Source organism: Sceloporus undulatus, chromosome 6 (genome assembly GCF_019175285.1).
Source record: "Sceloporus undulatus isolate JIND9_A2432 ecotype Alabama chromosome 6, SceUnd_v1.1, whole genome shotgun sequence".
In the NCBI taxonomy this organism is placed as follows: domain Eukaryota; kingdom Metazoa; phylum Chordata; class Lepidosauria; order Squamata; family Phrynosomatidae; genus Sceloporus; species Sceloporus undulatus.
The window spans coordinates 91,936,657-91,964,641 of record NC_056527.1 but is presented as its reverse complement, the minus strand read 5'-3'; the positions used below and the strand labels follow the sequence as shown (position 1 = coordinate 91,964,641).

General features: G+C 40.5%; 1 protein-coding gene across 11 annotated transcripts in view; it reads right to left on the bottom strand.

Moving 5' to 3' along the window:
- The window catches only part of SRCIN1 (SRC kinase signaling inhibitor 1), a 323,749-nt gene that overhangs the window by 100,190 nt on the left and 195,574 nt on the right, over positions 1-27,985 (bottom strand). For 9 of the 11 annotated variants that reach the window (XM_042474119.1, XM_042474121.1, XM_042474118.1 and 6 more), the window contains exon 3: positions 26,841-26,864. The exons of the other annotated variants lie outside the window; for them this stretch is intronic. In XM_042474119.1, the coding sequence (XP_042330053.1) occupies positions 26,841-26,864 (24 nt within the window). The remainder of the gene's footprint in view (positions 1-26,840; positions 26,865-27,985) is intronic. 11 annotated transcript variants of the gene reach the window in all.

Genomic DNA, 27,985 nt, shown 5'->3' with positions numbered 1-27,985 from the left:
ATGTAAAATCTTTCTCATTTTTTTTTCCTTCTCCTCTCCATTTGTTCTTTCTTTCCTTTGAAATGCATGGTCATAAACACTCATTGATCATCTATGTAATCCATGTGATTCTGGAAAATTGCTAGGATTATTGGTCATTATAAAGATTCCCCCCATCTCAGTCTCATTCCTCTTGCTTCTACTCCTATTTCAGATCTCTTCTGCTCCTTAGCTTCTAGTCAGTAAAATTGTGAGTTAAAGGCTGAAATTCTTTCTTCTACCAAATCTTTTCATTAGCTATTTAGGATGTAAACTCTCCACATACATATGTAAATGTAAAAGCCATTAATAACTTTTTTCTAAGTATGTATCCTGAAACTGCCTGCTTTGTTTATTTTGAATCAATTTCAGTTCTCAGGGAAGCAACATCAGACTGGGGCATGCTTATCTACTACTTTGCTAAAGAAGGCTAATTCCTAATAGTTTTAGCTTTAATATTTTTCCCCCCAAACAAGACCTAACACCCTGGGAAATTAATTTCCAACACTAATTACATATATATTGTCCAAACTTAGGGCTTGAACAGACGGTCCTTTTAAGCCTTTGTTGTCTGGGCAGCTTCGGAGTGCGGCGTTTAGATGCCACATATCATGAAGCAGCCCTGAAGCTGCCCAGACGTCAGGCAGCTGCCCAGACATAGGCATTTTCATGACACTCCAGCGGTACAGCATTTATATGCTGCACACCGCCAGAGCATCATGAAGCCACCATGTGGCCGCGGCAGGATTCCCTGGCAAAAAAGGAGTGGATCTTATCTGCTCCTTTTTTGGATGAGTTCAAGGCAGATTGGAGCTACAGCGTATGGTTGCCACAGCCCTAATCCATCATCAGAAGGGAGGCTTCAATCCACCTCTTCTTGCCTGCCTGTTTCCCTGCTAAGTTTGCAACTGGAAAAGCTGTAGTCATTTTCCTATGTGTGTGTGTGCATGTGCACGTGCGTGTGTGTGTATGCATACATTCAACAAGCATACATATTGTAGAGAACCCTGGCCAGTAGGGTTCTCAGGAACAGACATTTAAACATGTATATGCCAAACAACTCAATTTTTCAATTATTTGTTCAGCTGTCAAAAATCTGAGGAGAACCTCTTTATTAAACACTATCATTACATTTTGGAGGGAGACCTTCCCTCTGCCTGCCCCCCCCCCCCAAAAAAAAAGACAAGGGGTGCTAAAAGAAAGGGTTTTCACTTCATCTGAGCTCATGGAATCACTATGGCATTTTAGAAGGTAAGGTAATGTAAAACCAGTAAGACTTGATTTCAAATCCCGGCTCAGGTTTTATTATTGTTTATTCCTTCTTTGTCTATTTTAAGCATTTTAGCTATCTCTTCAGTGGAAAAGATCAGAACCAAGATAACCCCTATCCTTAGACTTACAGTATAAAATACTGTATATGACACAAAAGGAAAAGGAGTTAGAAAGGAATGGGAAAAAAGAACAAACTCTAGGCACTAATCCTTAGTTCAAAATTCAAGAGGTTGCAGTAATTCCACAGGGCATGCAACTAGGCCCATGTATAGAGTTGCCATATTCAAGTTTCTCATATCTGGGCATCTAATTTGCATATTATGCAAATTATAATAAGGCATAGTATTAATTACTTTGCATTCTGATTATGCAAATTCAACACGTTAATCATTGCACTTTTTCTGCCATTATGTTTCAACCTCAGTACCAGTATCAAGCTAAGTGCTCTTTTTTCTTCTTTTCTCCCCTAGCTGGTGTGAAGAGAAGGAAGCTTCCAAACAGCCCCAGAGAGTAAAGACTCTCTTGAGGGTGTTTAGAAGTGAAGTTCCACCTTGCTGCCGAGCCCTAGTCTCAAGCCGCTGACACAACTACCACACAACGCAAGCCATCTCTGGTTGCCTCCTTTCCTTCCTTCTGAGCCTGTCATAGGAAGGGTCCTGGGAATTGTTAGTGAAGATGGAAATTTTGGAGTATGTGTGGAGTTCCTACATGATCTCAAGCTGATCTATCAGGTGGGTCCACCATTATTGGTAACCAAAGAGGTCAGGTAGGTAGCCTGGCCCCCCATGACCCCCCATTCTCACAGGACCCTGAAAAACAACACCACAGGAAGGTTTGAGAGTTGCAAATAGGAGAACCATCACCTCCAAGTCTGAGACAATACCAATGGTCTCAACTTTGATGGGCCGGTGATCAAAGCAACAACCCACCTATAGAACTGGTTGTCTTGTCTTGTTTTTGTCAGCCCCAACTGAAATGGTAATGCCATCTCGCACCGTGGCTCAATAAAGCAAGGGCCATCAAACACCTTTGTCTAAGCTCCAGCCAAGCCATTAAGCATATCGCCAGAGGCAAGATTTTGTCTATAAGAACCCTGGGCTTTGCCCCCTCACATGTGCTACTTTCAGATTGCAGCTTGGCTTCATGCCACACTGGACTCTAGGTCTGGCCTGCCCCCTCCCCATGTCCCTCTGGCTGTGCCTCAGTTCCCCATTCTACCCTTCATCTGCATTGGATTCCCGGAGAAGACTACTGGTATAAGTGTCACTCTAGTGATGCCTGCAACCTTTTCCCATCCTTCACACCTTTATTTCCATTGAGTCTTGTGTGTGTGTGTGTGTGTGTGTGTGTGTGTTTCCCCCTTTTAATAAAACCAGACCTTAATTGAAGAATCCTGTCTCTGCATTATTTCTTAAGGGATTAATTGGTGCTTCAGTATACAAATTTGGGAATAGGTCCTGAGTAGTCAATAGGAAGTCCCTCTTGACAATTTGATCTAATTAAAAAGTCCTCTCCCTAAGTAGAGAATTCCTATCAGAATGGAAGAGTATGGTGGGAATGCTGTACCTGTGCACTAGCAACCACAGCCTGTAGGGCAAGATGAGGCACCTGCCAGTGCCAATTTTCTTGTGTGATTTCCATCTTCATCGCCACTACCACATTGTACCTACTCACAAAGGAGAAATCCAGGATTTACAGATTTACTGCTTCAATTGGCCCAGTCAGCTGGGACATGTTTTAATCCCATCAATCTGGGATTTTGCAGGTTTTCTGGTAAAATGGCAACATTACCCATGTACAATGGAAGGGCCGCTGCATCCTCTCCTTCCAACTGCCTCAGAGATAGCAAGCTGGTGGGAAGGGGGCCTCTCAGTAGGAGCTATATCCAAGCATCACTGAATGTGTGAAGTGTTTCTTTTTTCCTTGGATGATCTTAACAATTGTGTAGGTATGGGTAGGTGGGTGGGTCTTCAAACTCACTGCCTAACCTTGGACAACTCAGCCCTAACCCTAAACCTAACCTTAGTCTTAACTCAGGATGGATTTATTGTGCTTTCTATTTTATTTTTATTTTCTCTCCCTCGCTCCCTTCCTCCTTTCTTTGAAAAAAGCACAGAGTCCATGTACAGCTCGTAGCACTGTGTAGGAAGACTGGTATGCAAATGTGAGAAATCGAAAGAAACAATAAACTGAGATATGGCTGAGAAGTGTCTTTAAATGAATGCCTCATAATGTCAATTATTTGAAAACAGATATAATGGTGCCATTGGTGGTATCTTCTTTGGCCTTTTCCCTTGAGAGTATGAAAGGAGAAAAGAGCGCAATAGCGTGCAGGTTTCTTGGCTCCTTCCTGTAATGCAAGACCCTGCAGAAGTTAGCCTCCTTTTGCAAATGCATCACAGCAGCAAGTGGGTTCATGCAGACACCCCGTCCTTACTTAGAGACAGAGTGCGGCATCACAGCATGGAACGCTCTGGCCTGGGATTTGCCCTGTTGCCTTGGTAACCATATCAGCAGGCGCGGAGCGCTAGATGTGGCTTCTCTTCTCTGAGCTCCCTTCTGTCATTCAGAAGATGACATAAGCACACATCTGGAAAGGATCCATTCAAGGTCTTTCTCACTCTTTCTTCCCTGCAGGTGATCCCACCCCCACCCCCATGTCAGATCCACTGCTGTTGAGCCTGCACAACCATCAGTGCCAAAACTGCCTTCCCCACGATGCAGCCGTTTTTGTGACAGTTGCTCTTTCTAGTTAAAAGTGACAGATGCTTCTCTCCCAGAACAGTGCAAAGCTTTCTTGGGAACTTCAGAGATGTGACTCAGCCACACGTCTTCTTGTTTCCTATTAAGCATAATACTTTGGGACACATACTGGCATTCTGTCTTTCTTTAAATCCCATTAAAAATATAGATCTCTCTTTCAACACATTGGTGCAGATGAAAGGGCTGCATGTTAGTGGGGTCTATGGAGGGAGACAATACCAATAGAGTTGGCCCTTCCACATTTGTGGCTATGAAAAGGAGCCCTGATGGTGCAGTGGTTAAATGCCACTACTGCAGCCAGTATTGCAGCCACAAGGTTGTGAGTTCAATCCCAGGGCTCCAGCATTGACTCAGCCTTGCATCCTTCCATAGGTTACCCAATTTGTTGGGGGCAATTAGTTTACATATTATAAACCATCTAGAGACTACTGGGTTCTGTATGAAGCGATACAGAAATATAAATGCTATTGCTCATGCTATGGCTTTGACTTTTGCCGTTTCAATATTTGTGGATTGGATTAATATGTCCTCTCTAGGAATGCCTACGTCCTCCAGAGAGATTAATCTGGAAACTGACCATAGAGGTGTGTTGGAGGATCAAAAGATTACTACAGAAAACACTTCTCTAGGCATTTCTAGGTCCTCTAGCATGACTCTATGATCCATCCTTGGCAGATGTTGACAATAGAGTTGTGCTGGGGGACCTAGAGATTCCTAGACAGGTGGTCTCTCAGGTTAAAAAAGTAGGATTTTCTTATTTGTGGTTTTTCAACTGTCACAGGAGTCCTATGCCCCAACCCCAGTGAATATGGAGAACCCACTGTATAGCTGATTGATCGTTGTTATGTATTAACATTGTCACCTCGATTGCATTAGCAATCGATTGCATTAGCCGCCTCGATTGCATTTTGTAGAGAGGCGGGATATAAATAAATTTTATTATTATTATTATTACCTGGTTTGTATTTTGCCTAGTTTGTTTTCATGTGCATACATATACATGTTGCTAATTTTTACAATGTGCCTGCGTTTGTGTATAAGACTTTTCATTTCAGGAATGAAGATAATTCTGTCACAGATGTAAAGCTTGGGAAAGTTACCTTTTTGATTACAGCTCTCAAAAACTTCCTGTATGAGAGATATCCCCTGATGTATATGTAAGTATCCCAAAATCAGAATTTCGACACATTTCTGGTCCCAAGAGCATTGGATAAGGGAGACTCAACCTGTAGTAATCTTAGGTGAAGAACTATATTACATGGCTCTGTTGTTAGCAGGCTAGAAATATAATTTTCTGGAGCCTAGGTCAAAGCAGCAGAAGAGACAAATTAAATAATTGTTAAAATGGGGATGGAATAGGAGAGAGGTGAGGGGAGGGGAGTGATTTGTGTGTAGACCAAGGTCCTCCAGCAGCCAATGGACTTTCAGAATTTCAAGGTTTTTCGGACTGAAAGGTAAATACCCCCAACTTGTATGGCATAGAAATGTTTGGAGTCTTAGGAGGAATAACTTCAGTAACTTCTCCTCTTCTATTAAATATACTGTGGACTAGATTCTACTGCATATTATTGTGTAATATACAATCTTGTATAACATTACTTGGGATAAGCTTCAGTAAATCCCTTTGTAATCTTATTTTGCTCATGCACTACTATGAGCTTGTATAATCAGATGAAACATTTTCCTTACTCCTCATTTCCTTATCTCTTGGCTTTCCCCCAGTCTCTCTGCATGCTTCCCATCCTGCTTTTTACCTATCCCGGATTAAATTATAGAATTAAAGTAGGTGGATGCAGAGAATCCTGGGTTTATTAGATACCTGTTCATTTAAACTAAAAATGTCAGAGACTGGATTTGGAAACTCCAGGCTCCTGCATGCAAATGTGTGCTCTGCCACTGGTCTTTACAGACCTCTTCATTGGGAGGGGGGGGGGATTAAGTGATTCAATTGTGCATAAAAATGCATATGTTAAGAGGCTTTGAAAACATTTCTGATTAAGAATCCTACACCCTGGATTCAAAGACTGATCTCACAGCTCGCTGCTTATTGCTACACTTGTGGTGGATCAGCCTCTTCTAAAATGAAATACATAATTCCTTCTTAATGCCTAACAAACAAAGCATTTGAAGAATGAGTGAAATATACATGTTTGTGTGTAGTGGGAAGAAAAGAGATATGAAGGTGACTGAGAAAATTGAAGATGAGATCCCATGATTTTTCAACCTGGTAAGACATTTTGAATTACCATCATTCCTGGTTGACAATAATAGTATGGGCTTTGTAGTCCAACTTGGGGGGGGGGATCTAGGTGGGTATTGTTAATTTAAAGAAGAAGACCTTTGAAAAAGCTAGTAACAGTGACAATCTCCATGCTATTTTCTGTAAATATAACAGTGTAGCCAACCTAATGTTTTAACCAACAAATCAACTGATGATGAAGCATCTAATTAAACAATTTCAATTTCAATTATTAGTGTTCACGGTAAGGAATTGATTTCCAGCTTCTAATGTTTAACAGTATTGAATTAATTTTCAAGAATGACATTCCAAGTTTTGCTCCCACTTGTATTTTGCCAGTGGAAGGTGGGAAAATTGGTAAATCCATTTGTTCTTGCTGCTGCTGCTGCTGCTGCTATGTGGCTTCAAGTTATTTCCTACTAATAGTGATCCTGAGATGACCCTATAATGGATTTTCCTGGAAAGATTTGTTTCATGGGGGTGGTGGTGGTGGTAAGTTTTGTCTTCCTCTGAGGCTGAGTATCCTTGGTTTCCATTGCCAAGTTAGGATTCAACCCCTGTGTTCCTGGAATCCTAGTCCAACACTCAAACCATTCTTGCTCCAGATATAATTTCCTCTCCCTTCCTAAGATACTTGAAAAAGGGAAAATGGACTAAGTACAGTGGTACCCCGGGTTACGAAATTAATTCGTTCCGCCGCCGCTTTTGTAACCCGGAATACTTCGCAAGCCGAAAAACCCATTGGCGCTAATGGGGAAAAGCCGCGATTTCGTGTGAAATAGCGCCGAAAAGCACCAAATTTTTTTTCGTAACCCGAAAAAACCTTCGTAACCCGGAACAGTTTTTTTAATTGGATTTTTTTCGTAACCCGGAAATTTCGTAAGGCGGCGCATTCGTATCCCGGGGTATCACTGTATATGATGTACAGTGGTCATTTCACATTCACTGGGATTAGGAGTGAAGGACCCCCATGAATGTGGAAAAATGGTAAATAAAAAACCACTACTGTATTCTTTTTACCTAAGAGAACACCTCTCTAAGAATCTCCAGGTCCTCCAGTGCAACTCTATAGTTATCATCTGCCAGAAGATGATCACAGAATCATTCTGGAAGACCTACAAATGCCCAGAGAAGTGTTTTCTCTAGGAATTTCTAGATCCTCCAAGGCAACTCTATGGTCAACTTCCTGCAGAATTTCCCTGGAGGACCTAGTGATTCCTAGAGAGAACATATTAATCAAATCCGCAAATAATCAAATCCATAAAAGTAAAAGCCACAAATGTGGAGGACTGATTGCAATTGTTCCCTTCCCAAAGGGTAAAGATTTCTAACTCTTACAGAAATTTAATGCTGTGTTTGGGTAATCTTGAGGCTTCCTTAAGATCAAAATTATAATGGTAGACCATCTCTTCTGCAAGGTAAATTACTCATCACTACCCACAATGCTATAGGTATGTGTGGGTATGCCATTCCACTTGCCTAAGCTGAATGCAACAGTGGTTTAGGCATCTTTCCTGATATGATTCCTCTATGTTTCTGAGTGTAGGTATGTCACTTGTTGACTTTGATTCTTGCATAAAATTGGGTTATATTTTGCGTAATCAGTGCTGTACATTACTCAGACTGAAACACAGCTGAGAAAGTTTTGACTTCCAAACGGATCGAAATGGAGAAAACATTTCTCAGGATCTCTCTGTTTTTATCATTGTGGTTCTCCATTCGCGAATATCCAGCAAGGTATGGAAACATTCTGGCATAACACACCACAGTTCAGAAGAATCTCATGGACTCAGTCTTTGAATTTTAAGTGAGCATTTTTAAAATTACTTTATTTTATAATGTAAGACATACAAATCAGAATAAAATCCTTCAGTTAAGATAAGTTCAGCCAAAACAACTTGCTTTAACAAAGAACTTTTAAAAGAACAATTATTATTTAAGCTAGCAGCCATAACATCTGAATTGTATTTTTTTACTTAATGTTGGTGTAGTCCTACACATTCATGGGGGAAAAAAACTGGTTTAAACATAACAAAACAAAAACAACCAGGTGTTGGGGGTATAAAGAACCTGGGTTCCCTCCCCCCCCCCAAAAAACCCCCCCAAAACCCTGGCTTGAAGAGAATCCAAAATTCCCATTCCATATATATTATCATATATACAATATATTGTCAATTGACAGACATAATAAAGTAGATATAGATATAGCATTTTTTTGCTGTTGGTTTGAGTATTCCTTGTATTTACTATACTGTATGTACAAAGAATTTGTAACTGTGTTTTTTGTGATTATAGTAGCTTATCTATATCACAATATGCTATAGTTGGACACACTGACATGAAATATTGCTTGCAGTTTCACAGAATGTTTGACTGTGTCTTTTGCAACTGTGTACATTTGCATTAAGTCACTGATGTTACAGACATATTACTGCTGTTGAGGAATCTTGAGACAAGCCTTTAAGATTTGTTTTTTTTCAAGATCACTTTTGGCTGTCAAGTTTATACTGAGGTTTTTTCTTTTTAGTACATATCTGACTGCCTTGAATATAAATTTTAATATTTTGAATTATAACAGTTGCTGTTGTCAAAGAACTAGTAATGAGTAGTAGTAATGAGTTGTAGATAATATAAATTGCTTCAAATGAAAGATGCACTTATAATTACTTACATGGGGGAGTATAAGGACATTAAGATGTTAATGTCAAGGGCAGCATAATGAGTCCAGTGTTGGTGGGTTGCTTTTTTTAAGCAAATGGGTAACTTTTCAAATTGTTTATTAAAGTTACTTTTAAAAATATTTTAACCCATTTCTAGAGGCAACAGATTCCTCTAGAACTGTGCAGGTTTATGACTTTTCCAAAATGTTTTTTAAGTAAATGAAAAAGTACTGGGAAAAGCAGTATGGAACATAGGAGGTTTACAGACCGCCCTTTTGGGGTGGCTGGTTCCCACCCCTTTCCCCACTGGATCGGGGCCTCAGCTGCCATAGTGGCAGCCTCTGAGGCCCCGATATGCTGCTTTCCAGGCCGCTTCCCCATGGGCTGGAAAGGGGTGTCCTTGGGGCTTCAAGCCCCAAGGACACCCAACAGCAGTGGGGACAAAGAGAAAGGGGCTGCTAGGCCCCTTTTTCATTTGTGTTGCGGGCGCAGCCATGTAAAGGCTACGCCCAGCGACACAAACCTGGAAGGAGCTCCGTTTCGGAGCTCCTTCCGGCGCCGTGGAAAGGGTGCCCCAGGCACCCTCGTGTGGCACCAGGACGTCACTTCCGCACCGCTCCATTTGGAGGCGGTGCGGTCGTGACGTCCCAATGGCGGCGCCCATGTAGAATGGGCGCCGCCATTTTGTATGTACTAGGTATGTACTAGGATTAGGGCGTCTGGAAAGGACGCCCTTTCCTAACCCTAGTATGTACCTAGTATGTACTATTTGCGTGTCTGGAAAATGATTAACCATCCATTATGAAGCCAAGCCCTCCCTCCAGTCCATCTGCCTTGGTCCAGGCCTTGGAGGTAGAGAGGAACTGCTCGACCTCTTACCCTTTCCCTCCACCACCCCCTTCTCCTTCTGTGTCTTGTCTTTTTAGATTGTAAGCCCGAGGATAGGGATCCGTCTAACTAAAAAGATTGCATGTACAGCGCTGTGTAAATTTACAGCGCTTCATAAATAAAGGTTAATAATAATAATAATAATAGTTGTATTTTAAGTATTGCTGTTTTTGGCAAAATGCTTCAGAAAATCCTATTCTGAAAAGTGTCCTAGAATAAATTTAGTCGCCCGCCCCCTGCTTTACTATACTACTACATAATTTGACAGAGAATGACCAACTATTTTTTCTTTGGTTACATATTTATTTCCTAAATTCCAACCTCACTCTCCCCAAAATAGCTATTACACTTCAGCTACCAACTTAACTCATATTAATTTTCAAAACCAACAATCATCTTATTATTTTCAGAAAGTTAATCCAACCCCTCCAAAAAAGATACCAACAACGTTTCTCTAATCATGATAAACAATTTATCCATTTCTACAAGTTCATTCATTTTTGACAACCATCATTTTAAAGCATATAATCATCTTGCTGTTATAGTCATATAGTAAACAATTCTTCCATAAGTTATACTAACTCAAACTAATTCATTTGGTTTTTGAAAGAATATGCATGATCCCTTAATTATTAGATGCTAGACGTTTGAATTAATAAACATGTTATTACATAAAAATGGCTCCTTTAAATGTTGACAGGTGGTTTGAAAACCAGTTAGTTAGATATATGTATTTGAAAGGTAGTTAATTATTTTAATATGTAAGGTGGGCTAGTATGAAATTAATATATTTAAAATAATGTTTTAACTGGATTAACTGTTTAATCCTTTTTCAACTTTTACACCACATATTGTTTTGAATGTTTTGGTTCTCACACTGGGAAAAATGAGGGATTTAAATTAAATCAGCAAATTCTTATTAACATTGCTGGGGTACTCCTTTTCTTCTTCCTCTTGGAAATGTCTTAATGTTTAAAATGTTTTTTATTCAAGCCATACCAAGGTGACCTACCTAGGCAATTAAAAACAAACAGGTCTTTAAACTATACAGTCGGTCCTCTATATTCACAAATTTCCCTTTCAAGGATTTTATTATTTGCGAGTTTGTAGCTGCTGCTGAACTAATTTGACCTCCTCACCCCTCCTCTATGTCTCCTGTCCTGGCATTTGCCTCAGTGTGGACCTTGCTATCTGGGTAAGACATGGTGGTGCGAAGGTGGGAAAGGGAGGTATGGGCTGGGGCTGTTGGCAGGACAGGAGGATGGGGGCAAGGAGGTTGATCGGAGCTGCTGCCACCTGCTTCTGGTGCTGGTGCTTCTAAAATCAGCTTCAATGTGGAGGGGCTTTGGAAATCTCAATGACGCATGGTGGTGCCATGGCAAAAAGGAGAGGTACGGGCCAGGGCTGTTGGCAGGAAAGGAATCTGTGGTATGCATGTTCAGGGAGGCCTTTTGATTTTTGCATTTTTTTCCACTTTCACAGGGATCCTGGGCCCTAACCCTCATGAAAATTGGGGGCTGACTGTACATAGCATAAAACATGCTTATTTTAAAACATTTCCTTTCAAAACTAAAAATAGCAATTTAAAATAACAGAAATCTGGTCTACAACACTCTTTAATACAGGTTGGAATTTAAAAGAAGTGTTCAAGCTCCAAAATGGAGATATGTATAGCAATCTGAGAAGAAGTTGTACAAATAGGGGGATACCACTGAAAAGACCATGGGTCTAGTGTCTGCTAAGCTGATGGCCTTTGATGCCTTGTAAGAAAGACATCAGAGACTGAGGTTTATATGGGTTGAGGCAACCCTTAAATTAACCTAGATATCATTCATTGAGGGTGCTACGGTTCAACGGTTTGGTATTGTCTAAGCTGGTGAAAGTCATTTCTAGCCACCTATATCACCCTGTACTTCAGCTGAATCAAGGAGAATACACAAGCTGTCAATATGTTATTTTACTGGCAATGCAACTGCTCTTCTAAAATGGTAGCAAACATCCATCCAAATGAGCAGACTTTCTATTTCACAGTATTTTTGCCTCATATGGATTAGGCTTCATCTTGTTTGCCCTCATCCAACCCAAATTGCCTCCAGATGTCTATGCAGGATTTCCACAAACTCTCTGAAATGAGTAGTTTTGCAACTGGTCACATCTATTTTCTATTTACACACCAAATACACTTTATCTATGATGTAGGACCTTTAGCCCTCCTGATGTTCTTGGACTGTAGCTCCATCAGACACATCTCCAGTTACTTGCTTAGAAACTATAATGTCAAGACTGTGTTACCAAAATAGTAGTGTTACCAAAATTGTGAAAGGTCTGGAAACTGTGTCCTATGAGGAGCAGCTTAGGGAGCTGGGTATGTTTAGCCTGGGGAACAGCAGGTTAAGAGGTGGCATAATAGCCATGCTTAAATATTTGAAGGGATGCAGTATTGAAGATGGAGCATGCTTGTTTTCTACTTCTTCAGAGACTAGGACATGGGGCAATGATTTCAAACTACAAGAAACAAGATTCTACCTAAACATTAGGAAGAACTTCCTGACAGTAAGAGCTGTTCAGCAGTCGAACATACTCCCTCAGAGTGTGTTGGAGTCTCCTCCTTTGGAGGTTTTTAAAGAGGGCGGGATGGCTATCTGACAGGAGTGCTTGGATTGTGTCTTTCAGCATGGCAGGAGATTGGATTGGATGGCCCGTGTGGCATATTTCAACTCCATAATTCCCCACACTTGTTTTGAAAGTGATTTCCAGGTATTGGCCATTCAGCAGGATGGAGGTAAATACTGTGAATAGGGGCCGCAAGGATGAACAGGGTCCATCCATTTTTAAGTGCTATTCTCAACTTCTCCTTTTCTCTTTCTTTTCTGCTGTATATGCTACAGGGATACTTCTAGGCTTGAAGCAGCCTTGGGGAACCAAGTGTCTGATAGGTTTTCTTTCTCTGTTAACAGAGAATTTCCCAATGGATTGAGCCTCATATTAATTGGACGAAGGGAACTGTCATTTGTAGTTTTCACTTTCAGCATGAAAACTGATCTCTCTGCCAACATTCATTGATCAGTCTACTGAATCCAGAAAACAAAACTCTCGAAGCCGAAAGACTAAAAATCAGCCAAGCCAACTGTTGCAGAGAAAGGCAAATGTTTAGTACTGTCCACTTCAAGTCCTCTTCAAGAGGAGACCAACGCTGAGGGTCATTCAGGAATCCCTTTGCCCTGACTCTGGGATGGAGGCACACTTGAGTACTATACATTTCTGAATGAAGCTTCAATTTTAAGCTCTAAATATATTTCTATTCCCCCACCCCCAGTGCATATGAAATCAGATCCTTTTCCAGCCTTTAACACTCGGGTCTCAACCTCGTCCCCTAGCCTTGTTCTCACCCAGCTTCAATCTCTGTGATGAATTTTAGTATTCCTTTAAACCTGTGTGTCGATTAGGTAACAATTAATCCATCTGCTGTTTAAAATGCTCACCATTTTGTCAGGATTATCCCGATTAACCCAGAATTAATCCCGATCTCGACATTAACAGGATTAATGTTGAAATCGGATTAGTGGGTAGACTGTACCCCCTTGGCTCATGTGTGTGCGTAAGGGTAAAATGGGGTGTAGTCAGGGAAATGCAGGAAAGATACACATGGGAACTTCCAAGAGAATGCATCAGATATGTAAAGAACCTCATGAGATAAGAGACCCTTCTTTCCTTCACAGAAGAGTGGCTCTGTCCTTGGTTCAGCTATTTCACGCTGCTTAGCAGTACAATGTTAAAGATGTCTACTAAGAAGTAAGCCCCTTCCTTCTATGGGGTTTATCTCCAGATAACTGGGTACAGAATTATAGCTAACTTATTTTGCTGTCTGAAACACAGAGGCAAAGTCCCGCCACACAAAGTGATAATACCAAAATCTTGGTATTTGGTACACAAAGCTGAAAAGCACACAGGTTCCTCTTCCCATCCCAGGTAGTAAAAATACAACATGAGCAAATTAAATAACAAACATGACATGTCATGACACCTGTGGGAGCTGCACAAAGACATCTTTGAAGAGATCATGAAACTGTTTATTTGTAGTAACACTGACTCCTCCACCCCCAAAACAATTCAGTCTCTTCACTTTTTACATAGTTAAGAGCTGAATAAGGACTGTTTCACTCATGAGCGAATGAATGGAAAAGCCCTCCCCCCTCCCTTTTAATACTAGATGTCAGGGTCACTTAATGAAACAGACTGACAACTGATTCAGGAGTGACAAAAGGAAATGGTGCTTTACACAATGCATATTTGAACATATGGCATTCATTACCACAAGAGGTAGCAATGGCCTCTAAAAGCTTATATAGCTTAAAAAGAAAAGATTAGGACTGGTTTTTTTAAACTGAAGAGCCGGGTAAAAATGCTTCAGATAAATAAATTCATAGAGAACTAGTCAATCACTGGCTTTTAGCCAAGACAACTAAAATTAAACCTTGATGTTCAGATAGAAAAATTCAGATTTTTAAGAACCCTATAAATGTATTTTGTTGTCATTGTTATGTGCCTTCAAGTAATTTCTGACTTATGGTGTCCCGCAGGCGAATCTATCATGGGGTTTTCTTGGCAGGTTTCTTCAAAGGGGGTTTGTCATTCCCATCCTATGAGGTTGAGAGAGAGTAGCTTGCCCATGGTCACCCCGTGGATTTACATGGCCAAGTCATGGGTCCTGTCAGACTAACTGCCGTAATTGCATCCTAAGGAATCCTTGAACTTGTAGTTTGGTGAGGTGTTAGAGCTCTCTGGTTGAACATTTGAAATGCCATGATCCTGTGCATATAAGGTTTCCATAGAAGCCTGGCTGACCACTGTGGGAATAGAATGCTGGGCAAAATGGGTGCTTCTTAATGTAAGTTAAAGCAGACTTATTATACATTTGCAAGGCCGTGAGAAAAACAAGAACAACCCTGTAGACATCACCATTTGCAAAGATCACATGCACCCATTTTAAGCTTTCACACATGTTGTATGAACCATTTGTATGAGCCAGTGTGGTACAGTGGTTTGAGCATTGGACTATGACTCTGGAGAACAGGGTTCGAATCCTGATTTGGCTGTGTAAACCCACTGCGTGGCCTTGGGCAAGTCACACTTTCTCACCCTTGGAGGATGGTAATGGCAAACCCCCTCTGAACAAGCTTGCCAAGAAACCCCTGTGATAGGTTCGCTTTATGGTTGCCATAAGTCGGAAATAACCTGAAGTCACAAAACAACAACAACCATGTTGTATACCTTTCTACCATCACCTACCTTGGGACTCCTTCCCACCCAAGATTTCTGGATAGGTAAGATAATAATAAAATATCCATTGATAAACTAAAATGCCGCCTAGGAGTAACAGTTACCTGCTAACAAGAAAAAGATCTCTCAATGCAAGAAAAATATAGAGACACCAGACTCCAGACCTTGCTCATGATTTCATGTGTACGGTTGTTCAGAAATATGGGGAATGCGCATATCTCTGAGGCACTCTTTCCTGTCTTCCTTTAAGGCTCAGCCATGTCATTGAAAAGTTTTGGGGATAAAACTCAGCTCACATCAAGGCCTGGTTGCCAAGTGTAGCAAAATGTAACCTTTTGTTCTAACTATTCAGAGGGTAAAATCCCACAATGACAACTGCAGCAGCACGGAAGGCACAGATGTTATTGAAAGCTGCCGGCAGGCTTGGCCTTCAGGGTGCAGGCTGCATTTTGGCAGAGGATTACGGGCACTAAGCCTGCCTGATATTTGCCTGACTCATCAGAGTAAACATCTCTGCTATGTACATGGTGCCAGTTCGGCAAACTCCCCAGCCTGCTGAAAGGATGAAAACAAACAGATCTGCAAGGTAAAAAGAAGCTGCCTCCCCAGAAGCTACGGCCACTAATTCTTCACCGCCACCACACATTGCTACTCGGGGCTAGCCAGGATTTAATAACTAGTTACCAATAACTTTTTGTTGTTGTTATCCATCCTCAGGTCAACCTTGGCCCATGGAGACTCTGTAGATGAGACATCTCCAAGATTCCCTGTCCTCCACTGCTCTGCTCAGTTCCTGCAAATTCATACCTGTGGCCTCTTTTATAAAGTCCATCCTTTTGGTGTGGGGTCTTCCTCTCTTTCTACTACCTTCTAACTTTCCTAGCATTATTGTTTTTTCCCAATGAGTCATGCCTTTCATGATGTGGCCAAAATACGATAGTCTTAGTCTTGGTTCCCAGAGAAATTTCTGTAACAAGTAATTAATTCCTCCCCAATAGCTAAAGCGTACTTGAGCTGTATTACAACTGCCATTGATCACAGGGTAATGTCACTGCTTTTTCAGTATAAATGTGACTTTTAATTACAGTGGACCCTTGTTATACACTGGGGTTTGGTTCCAAGGTCCCCCGTGGATAACAAAATCCGTGGATGTTCAAGTCCCATTAAATATAATGACATAGCAAAATGGTGTTCCTTATAAAACATGGAAAATCAAGGTTTGATATTTGAAATTTATACTTTTTTTGAACATTTTCAAACTGTGGATGCTTGAATCCGTGTATAAAAAATCTGTGTTTTAGAAGGGCCGACTGTACTTCTGTAGTTACAAGTGTATGTCCTCAATAAGTGACAGAGACACAATAGTCCATAAATCAAGTATTGCTGCTTCTTCATGCTCTGCTGTGGTTGCTGAGGGAGAAAGTGGGTTTTTACCACAGGCCAGTAGTTGGTAGTATTCGGATACATTTATTTTAATGTAATTAAAAGGTAACTACAGTGGCACTTGGTATCTTCTGGGGATTGGTTCCAGGATACCAGAGTCCATGGATACTCAAGTACCATTATAGTATATATAATGGCACAGCAGAATGATGGCTCTTACATAAAATGGCAAAAGTATTAAACACAATTGTATACAAAAAGTACACAAAACACAATTAAACAATCAGAAAAGATTAAAACCAGGTTAAAACATATATCATTAATAGCACATACACACCAGCACAGGAATTAGGGATATCCAGTGCATCACTCATCAAATGTCTTTGCTTGTATGCAAAAATAAATAGGAAAGGTGGCAGTCTAACTTCTTTGCAAGCTGTGGATGGTTTAATCCATGGATGCAGAATCCATGGATATGGAGGGCTGACTGTCATTAGTTTTGAGAAATCTGTAAGCGAGTAGTTACATTTACAAAAGTGTAACCTCAACACCTAACTAGCCATTTTGTGTTGGTAGTGAATATAACTGTGATTACTTTTTTTAAAAAGTAACTCTCTAGGTTCTAGGCCTAGCTTAAGACACTATAGTGCTTGTGATGAAAAGCTACATGGCATTTCCCTTTGTAGTGTTCAAAACAGGGGAAAATCTATTAAAACATTTCCCTATGAAGACCATATTGAACTGAAGAACAGTCATAGTTCAATTAAAAGCGGTTCTCATTGGAAGAATGGATTTCCTTTTTAACCAAGGTCTACTTTTACTGGCATCTGGGATACAGGGTTCCACTAGGACTTAGCCCACATACTTTTCAGCATCTGGCCCAAGAAAGTATGCCATAAAAGTAATAAACAGATTGCACTTGAGACATATACTGAATGCTTTTCACTCAGTAGCAACCAGCAGTGCCTACAAGTAAACTTCTGATATTGTGAAAAGATTGTGAAAAATCTGAATATACAGCTTACAAGCACCCTGGACTCTTATTTATTCAAACTGTTTGAAACACACAAACACATATGAATCAAGTCAAGAAAACTCTTGACTGCAAAGAAGAGAGACAGAATTAAATAAAAAATCTCAGTAATTTTAGAAAACAAAGGTGAGAGCATTTCTGATTTACTTTCAAATCCTGTTGCCTAGTATCCTGCACTGTATTCCCTGCCTTGTTACTGAGGCTGCTGTTGCTAGGTTACCAAAAGGCCATCGGGTACCAAACTGGACTAGATGATGGATTATGGAACCTGCAATGGGACAAAGGGACCAGAAGTTCTTTTGACAACTGTGGAGGAGGGTTGTGGGTAGGCAGATAAGCTGCATCAGAAGCAGAGATTCAGTCCGGCAATGGCTGAAGTGAGAAGGATAGAATGCATTTGTGGAGCAGCTGGGCTGGAGTGGGAATGAAAGGCTGAAACTAGATATGAGGAGATATAACTTCCATCAGGGGCCATGCCAAATCTCTACAATGTGAAGGTGATAGGTACAAGAAATTTAAAGTACAGCAGGGACATAGCTTGTTGTTGTTGTTGAGGTTATTTTGGTACTTGAACTTAAATTTCCAGAATCTCTCAGGCAGTATGGTCACAGCTGCATGCAAGGAAAGGAGAGCTTTAAAACAAATTCTGGTTTGGGATTGAATTTTGTCCTGCCTGTGCATGCTTTTCTCCTCCCCATTCACTGGAATCATCAATAATATATATATATATTCATTCTCATTTTTATAAATATACGTGTGTGTGTGTGTATGTATATGTATATGTATATGAATGATTCCAGTGAATGGGGAGGAGAAAAGCATGCATAGGCAGGGCAAAATTCAATCCCAACCCAGACATTGTTTTAAAGCTCTCTTTTCCTTGCTCAGTAGGTATTTGGCAATGGCCCATTCCTGAGACATGTGTTTATTGCCATCACTTCTAGTTTGGTCCTGTACATTGGCAGGCATTTGTCACTGATGTTCTAGAACTTTCCAAGACAGAAAATATAAACCAGATTTGGATTTCTAACTCCATTCAGGGTGGACAAAAGGTGCATAACCTGAAACATATTAGTACAGATTAGTCAGCCCACTGCATTCTTTAGCATTCTCATTCTGTTTGTTCAAAAAACATTACAAGGGTAGATTCCTCCCAGTCCTCCCGCTTTCATGTGTGAGTATTCAAATCTATACTTGTAATTCTACCTAATTCAAAGGAAGTTTTTCCTGTACAAAGTGCTCAGAAACGTTGGTTGGCCCAAAGAGCTGTAGCCAGATTGTTAATTGGGGCTGGTGACAGGGAGCATACAGTTCTCTTACTGTAACAGCTCCACTGGTTGCCTCTTCATTTCTAGGCACAATTGAAAGTGTTGGTTTGGCCTATAAAAGTCCTATGTGGCTTGGGTCCAGGCTACTTCTAGGAATGCGTTTTGTTTTATGAGCCAATTAGAGTTCTAAGATCATCTGGAGAGTCCCTTCTCTCTGTCTGACCACTTTGTCAGGCTCATTTGGTGGGAACAACGGAGAGGACCTTCTTGGTGGTGGCACCCAACCTTTGAAGTTCTTCCATAAAGCGGCTAGAATGGCCTCATCCTTCCATTCCTTCTGTCAGCAAATCAAAACATTTTTAGGCTTTTAAAAACTGATGTGGGTTTTTAATGTTCTACAGTGCTGTTTTTAAGGTCTGTATATAGTCTTTTAATGAATTTTAATGTTTTTAATGTTTTAGGTTTATAAATGTTCAGTTGCCTTTAAAATAATTCTTATATTTATACTTTTATTAATGACTTGGTATAGTTTTTAATTAGCGTTCTTTTTTTATTTTATTTTATTTATTTTTTTGATATCCTGTTAGCTGCCTTGAGTTTCATTATTGGTGGGGGAAAGGTGGGCTATAAAGGTTAATTCTTGGTATGTGGTTTAAGAATGGCTTGGAGAACTGCCATCAGTGGTTGAATTTTTCTTTACTCCTTTATTTTTTTATTATTTGAAGCATTTAGCTATTGCCTTCTAGCCAACTAGGGCCCCAAAGGTAATGTACAACAGATAAAAAAAACCTGAAACATTGCACACACAATTTTGTTTAGAAAAAGCAGATTAAAACAATTTCTTAAATTCAGACTACCAAGGGTTTTTCCTTCCCCTTAACATAACTGTGTTTTAAAAATACTGTTGTTTCACCTCAAAAAAGGCTCAGAGGCACCATTATACAATTATCAATGCAGGTTACCTCTTCATACAGAGCGCTTTCCGATTCTAAATGTATTCATCCTCACAACCACTCTATGAAGTAAAATTTATGATAGGCAAATCCATTTCTCTTCTGAGTTTGTGCACAAATCCAGTCTACTTTATTCCCACACTAATCTGCATTTTAAAAAATCTGCATGAAAATTTGCACCTAAATATGTACTTAAGCTATTTTAGAACATATTCCCCCCAAACATACTTTGAGGGTTAGAAATAAATAAATGACTGAATAGGAAAGTGAGGTTTGAGTTCTTATACAAATACTGTGCATTGAATCTGGCATCTGATGACAGCTTTCAGAGGATAAAATCACAGGAAAAATGTTTAATCCCTCCAGGATATTCCACTTCTGACCTGAAAATTTCCATTCTTCACAAATGAAATTTAAAGGGAGTCTCCAATATAAAACAACTGAATTTGGATTTATGAAAATTTTGATTTCATCCATTTGGGAATGAATATAAACAGTGGTTTACTGTCCCACTAGTAATGTTAATTAACATAGCAATTCCAAAATAATTAAATTATCACTGATTACTGCTGTTGTGTATGCTCACAATGCTTATTTCCCCTCCATTTAAGCTTTAATTTATTTGCCACGATTGTATTTCTTATGTCAACTGCTCTCTCTCTCTCTCTCTTTTTCTCTCTCTTTCTTACCAATTTCTTTTGGCTATCCAAACTTGCTAACTAAGGATAACAAGTCATATATCTGTTGAAACAGACTCCATTCATGAAAACCTATGTTATAATAAAACTAATAATCTTTAAGGTGTCACATAGAAAATGCTATTAATTTCCCTACTTTCCATAAATCAACCATAGGGCAGAGGAACAGATCTGCTAACTGGTATAGGTTTGAAGAGAGTGGCTGGACATAATTTTGTGTCCCTCCATTTGTAATAGATTGCAGTCACTCAGTAACCACAGAGACAGAAGATGAAAGAAACACTTCTTTATAAAACACATAATTACCATGTAGAATTCCCACCCACAAGATATGGTGATGGACACCAATATACTTAAATAGGGAGTGATCAAATTCATACAGTATAAGTCTATCAATATATATATAAGCTATAATAGTGAAAGGAGAACCACCATATCCAGAAGAGCATGAAGATGATAACATGGACTCTTAATGAACTGGCAGAAGCATGTAAACTTTTGAGTCTCAAGAAGTCTTTATCTTATCTGAGAAATTTCTTGGGACTATGAAAGTTGATATAACTGTAAGTCAAATTATACAGGCCATTCTCTCCAAAAACATTTGACTTATACAGTCCTGACTTTTACAGCCAACTAAGGACCCTATCACATGGGCTTAAAAGAGCGGCTTACCTTTCCTGAATTCAGTGCTAATTTGGGAGGCAGACAGTTGCTATCACATATAAATTGCTGCTGAATTGCCACCTAGGTCCATTCCAGATGTAGCCCGGGTCTTCTAAGCTGCTTCTGCGGCCCCTTTTCGAAAACAGAAGCTTCCGACTTATAAAAATGGTCACCAAAGCAGCTTAGACAACCTGGGCTGCATCTGGGATGACCCAGGTGGCAATTTGGAGGTGATTTAGGTGTGACAGCAACTGACTGCCTCCTAAATTAGCAATGAATTTGGGGAAAGTAAGACACTCTTTTAAATTTATACGATAGGGTCCATAGTGACACCACATCATCTCCTGATTTATATATATGAACCTTTTAAACTTGAAGAATGGAAGTAAAAACTCCATACAAACAGAATGTCATAATTAAAAACAACAACAAGCTTACCTTTCATAAACTTCTCGCTCCAAGAAATCACAGAAAGTCAAGATATCCCTAAGATACTGACAACTGTCCTCCTACTGTCCTTTACTGAAATAGAAGTGGCCTTATTTGGAAACAGCAGCAAGTTGAGCATAGAGACATTCTCCATACTAGCCTTTTTGCCATCAAACAGTTTCCTGTCTGTCCTTGTCGTCACACAGAGATAATGCATTGCACTTGTATGATCTCTGCAAGACTTTGGCTTTGTTCTCACTGAAGTGGTAAACATATGCTTGTGTTATACCACTCCCAATTGCAGATGAGGGATCACATACGGAACACATCTACAATGCTTTGAACTACTGATACATCCTTCCATCTCTGTACACAGAAAACCAGTATGCCTGGGAATATACTTGGCTGCCTGGCACCCTTCTTTTGGACATGCTAATCTTCTATGTGCAGGGACTCTTTGGCATAAACATGGGGGAAGCATTCCAAAATTACGATCCCTTGCCTGTAATCTGTCTGTAGCTAAATCACTGGCTTATGCATCAGATGAGAACAAGGCCTTTTTACATTAGGCGGTGTTCCAACTCTGATACCACAAAGAATATCTCTATTTATTTTAAAGTTTGTTTGTCTCTATAGCTGCAAGCACATGCTATTACCCAGAGTCCATCTTTGTAAAACTGCCTGAAACGTTATTTGGCCACGGTCCAGGGCTGTGGGTATTCTGCAGTTCAGAATTCTGAATGCCCCAAGTTTGTCTGAAATTCCAGAAGAAACACAGTTTAGGGGTAGACAGCATACAAGTAAAAGAGACAAGATTCAGTCCCTAGCATCCACTGCCAAAATTCTGGCAGGTGTTGCATAAAACCTCTTTCTGCTAGAGATTTTGGAAAGCTGTTGCCAGACAGAATATATTACATTTACCTATCTTTATCTTTAACTGCTGCACAGAAAAGGGAATTTCAGCAGGTGTAGCTGCTGTGAATTCTTCACTATTATAGTTGTAGGAGTCCCATTCCTGTTTCTGTCTCATTTCCATTAGGTAATGTCAGGTAACTTCCCATATTCTACTTTTGTTTTTGTATTTTTAAGAGAAGGACATCATCTGGCTATTCCCCATATGAGCAAGAGACTGCAGACAGCAAAGACTTTATGCTAACCCTGTCCGACACGCAGACACATGCATTGACATCCAGTTCCCAATACATAGGACTATCCCATGCTGGAGTAAGTGTGTGTGTATGCCTGAAAATCCCGACTAGCAACTGCATGAGCAGGCCATTTCCTGGATCTCTGGAGGAAGCTGGGAAAGAACTAATTAATCTAGTATTCAGCAGCGAAATGGATCTTATAACCAATATACATTTGTTGGATCAGAGAGTGATTGCTGCTGATTTTTAGCCATAGATTACAGGCAAGCAATGGCTTTCTGTAAGGGATGTACTAGTTCTCCAGCACAGGATGCTCACTGACATATGCCCCCCTAGACACAGAATAAACATGTCTGACAATATTCATTGTATCACCCTTAAGAACAAAAAGAATTACTGAGGTTCTAAATTATTTCCTTGCTTCACTTAACTTTTTAGCCCTGATATCCAGTCCAACAGGCACTTGGTCTCATCTTCCCTTAAATACCATCAAAGGAAGAAAAGGTTCCTATTTCTACCCACCCATCCTTGTTGTTGTTGCTGCGGCTGCTGCTGCTGTTAGACAACCCAGAATTCAAGCCCTGGAGTGCATGATACAGGTTTGGTTTTTACCATGAAACAATAAGCAAGAAGGAGTGTCTGGTTTTGTTGTTTTGCATTTTGCACCTCGATCTAGTTGTTTGGGGTTTGGTATTTGTAATTGCCACGCCCTGTTTTTAACTAGGCCTAACCTCCCAAACTCTTCTCCCCAGATTCTAAATCAAAACTATTGGTGAGGTAAAAACTGCCTGCCATATGACTATATCCCAACACAAATTGTTCCTGAAAATGTATTGTGATGGATGTATTGATTGTGACTAATTAGCTCTGTGAAAGCAGAAACTGCTGAGCTGACATGACCATCTGCATCACTATGTCAAAACGAGTTAAATTTAGGTGTAAATTAAGGACATGGAAGTACTTCTGTTTGAATTTATATTGCACATGTTGGCCCAGATTGTTTAGAATAAAACTGCACTGCTGAAGGTAGGCTGGATTTACTGGGTTGCACTGTTGCACAACTGGTTCTATATCAGGCAGTTCTTCATGTACTCTCTCCCTTTGCACAATAGTCAATCCAGCTTCCCTTCCATTGCTAAGGACCACACCTATGGCACTAATAGACACCAGAAATGTTTTCACAATGGTACCACCCCTTGCAAAACTTCCAAGAAAGTGCAACTGCATACATGGCAGCATTTACAATCACACCAGTATTGCAGTCTTAATTCTCACCTACAACTGAGATGAAGTTCAGTTGTCTATAAATGTGCTTATTTATACTGCATTCTTTTGTTACCTAGCTTCTCACCTCTCACTAAGAGCATCTAGAAGATTGTAATTTCCTAGAGTCAGGGACCTGCTGTTTTGCTTCTGAAACTGTGCAAAGCATGAGGTACGCTGATGGCACTGCATAAAGACCAAAGAATAATTTTATAAACTGGCTTGAAATGTGATTTGCGGTCATGCTTTCCTCTGAAAAAAAAAATAAACTGTTGCCTTGAAAGAATACTTTGTCATAGCCCTACAATTACAGTACTCACTTTCTTTGTCAGCAAGTGTGAAGCAAGGGGTGGGGAAATGATCCAGAGATATTCATATGAAAGAAGGTTTGTGCTTAATTAGTGCCAGCATGCAAACTTTGGATCTGCATCCCCTATCTTACAGCACAACACAACTGTCCACACACTGTATCTGTGCTTGTTTTCCAAGTATGCAACCAAACTGCTTTCCCCTTGCAATACTGTTATTCTTGCCTTTCCTTGGGGAGAAACATAGAGCTTGGAAACATTATCTTTTGAAGGAATACGACTCCCAGATGCCCAGTGGTGGCCAGCTAATGGCTTTGTTGGTTGAGGGGATTCTGGAAGTTGTTGCCCAAAAAGAGAAATTTTCTCAAACTTTGTTGGAATCATCGTAGCTGCAGAGCACAGGCTTTGCCTACAGAACGGGCAGCGTTCAATTCCTGGCATCTCCTGTAAATGATGCAGGGATCAAGTGATGACCTCTTCCTGAGATACTGGAAAGCCACTACTCATAAGAAGAGACAATCCTGATTTCAGTGGACGAAACACAGTTTTAGAATGTGCTGCCTTACTGTCTCCATGAACACTACTGCATTTAATTGCAAACTCCCTGCGGCATGGACCTTTTGTTTGCTTACGTCGTTCTGTAATTACTATGTACATGGGAAGATCTATATCTAGCTATCTATAGAATGCCTTCATTTCCTCTGCGCCAGTCTCTACAGGTAGAAAGCAGAGCAACATGTCATTTTTCCCTGCATGGTTGGATCTACTATGTGTAGCACAGCACTCCAGATCTAACATAGCACTTCAACAAGCAGAAGAATGTGCAGGGCAATTAAGCAGGCCTGAAATTCATTTAGATGTCCAATTGTAATCATGCACAGTGGCCAAACTAGACGTTATACACAGAGGTGTGTAAATTTTTCCTGACTTTTTTTTTTTAATGGAAAACAACTTTAAGATATAGTGAGGTTGGCTGGAAGGTTGGGAATGGTGTTCAGCTCATTCCTTGTGACCCATCTAGGGGCAATTTCCATCAGAAAATTTTTAAGTTTCCTCACCTCAAACTACCATTGTTCATTTCATCCCACTGGCAACCTGTCAGAATTATTTTCATTTGCAGGAATAGTGGTGGGAGGGGGGAATAGGGAGTCAGGAGAAATATACATCTGTGCGTAGCACCTGTGTGTTTCTCTTGGCCCACAAAACTGCTATACTGCGTTTACAGCACTCTTGCATTTTCAGAGCTGCCCCAAGACATTTTGTGAATGCACCTTCTTACAGAGGGTGACTTATATAAGGTATTATTTGCTGAGGCAAAGCAGCAAACAATAACCGGTGTAAGTCAAAGTACATAGCACCCAAGGCTTCTCAAGTTAGCTTGTAAATGCCACTACTTGGCAGCAACATACAGTAATAATACATTAAATAAGCAGCGGCCCTGATTTACTAGTAAGCCCATCTGTAGGCTGTGAAAGGATTCTGGATGATGACCATTTTGTGGTGTGAATGATCCATCTTCTTCCAAGAAACCTGTTTGACATTGGCAGGTTTTTGGAAAGGGCATCCATTCACTGAGGGGGCAGCCCACCTAACATGACTGTCTGACTTCAGTCAGGCCTGGCAAAGGGACATATAAGCAGCCCTTTCTGGCTCCCTAGTCATTTGGGTCTGAGTGACCTTCCTACTTGGGTTGCCAGAGTGAAAACTGAAAATGCCTCCTGTCACTTTAATGACTACACAGAAAAGGAAATTTCAGTAGAAAGTTTTTTTCTTACCTGGTAGTTTTACAAGTAACACTTGTTGAAATGCCTCCTGTCCCCTTAAAGGAACAGGAGGCATCTCCAGTTTTAATTCCTATCTGGGTTTTTTCCATGCTTGTTACTTTCTGGTTTACATTAAGTGTCATACCTTGGTGGGGCAGTGTGCCATTGCGCAGGATTCAGTTTGGGGCAGGGGTCTACAACCTCCTTATTCACTATCATAAATCCCCTTAAGGGAATTTGGGGGTTCAGGCAAGTAGGATTAGGCCTGACTTGGGCACCAATGACTTCCAGGCAACAGAGGACCACAACAGTGGTGGTGCACCCATGAGACTGTAAACTGTCATCGCTCTAAGTTCCCTCCCCAGCATGTGAGCCAGAGAGGATGGACATATCAAATGTGTCTGATACCTGGATCTGGCTTCATACCATGCCAACACTCAGCAGCTGTAACCAATAAGGTTGTGGTCATTGTCTCTGCTGTCATGTCATGTGTGGGTCTTTGTGATCCTCCCCACAGCACTGGGATGACAACTTGGTGCTAGATCTACATGTAACCATTTGCTGGCTTAAAAATACTTCACATCTGCTGCATTAGACAGTTACCCTGCTCTCTGCTTAGTGGTAAGGCTGACCATGTATACTTAGCTATTAGAAACAGGAAATCTGATGCAGGAAAGTGGAGCAAAAGAAGCACACCTCTCAAATCCCCTCCCAAACTTATCTGCACGCACAGAAAAATACAGAAAAAGGGTGGAAAGCGCATGCATTTGTTTTACAGAAAAGTGTGGGGGGAAAAATTGGAAGTACTGACCTTAAAGCTCCAGTAGTTGGGTTGCTAACAAATAAAAAGAAAAAGAAAAAAACAGAACAAAAAAAACAGAACAAAAAAATACCATTAAGATTCTGTTTTGTGAAAACAGTTGACTTTAAACTGTGTAATAAGTAATCGGTTTTTAGTTGGTTTGTTTAAAGTCCCCTCCCAATGGTTTTTTTTTTCAAAAACAAAAGCAATGGATTCAGTCAAATGAATAGGGATGCCTGGTGGGTGTTACACGGGAAGGCTTTCAAAGAGGTAGACAGATGTGAGACTTCACTGCAAGGAAAAAATGTAAAAAAATAAAACACCAATGGTGCCAAGGGTCTCTTAAGGAAAGGTGTGGTCAATCTATATACCAATGAACAAATTAAACTGCTTCACTCCTTCATGCTAGGTTGGGGAGGAGATTTTATTTCACCTAGAAAATATTATGCAAATTAGGAATGGACACACACACACACACACACACACACACACACGATCATTTTATATAATCAAAGCCAGGTCTGCATCACACATTGGCTTTCATCCTGAAATCTGGATGTACATCATACTGTAGCAGTGGGGTTCATATCTATCATGAGAATGAAATAAGAAATTGTCTCTCTGTTGCAGCATAAGTTCAGCCCCTGCCCAATAACCAGAAGGCATTTCAAGCAGAATTAAGGTATGGCATCTGCAAGCCTTCTGATATTAGAAGAATTAGAAGATACTAGAAGGCATCTGCAAGCCTTCTGATATTACAAGACTCTTAACTCCCTTCAGTTCCAGCCCAGAGGTTCCCCCATTGTCTGGCCATCCGTTTTCATGCGGGGGTAACTGTCTATAAGGGTGTCTCACTGAGCTGCCTGGTGTGTCTGCTTCTGTGGGTCTCTCACTTCTGGTGTCAGAACGAGGTGCCCGGTGTTGATCTCATGGCTGGGCATCTTCTTCTGACCTCAGAGCATGCAACTAGTAACAGCAGTGGACATGCTGGATGGCTCAGCAGGATGCCCATGCAGACAGTCACCCCTGCATAGAAACAGAAGTCTATGAATCTTATTTCCACACTACAGATGAGTGGTTAAAGTGGAGAGATAAGAACTGCCCACTTCATGGGTTTGTAGATGAGGAGATATTTGAACCTGGAGACTTCCTGG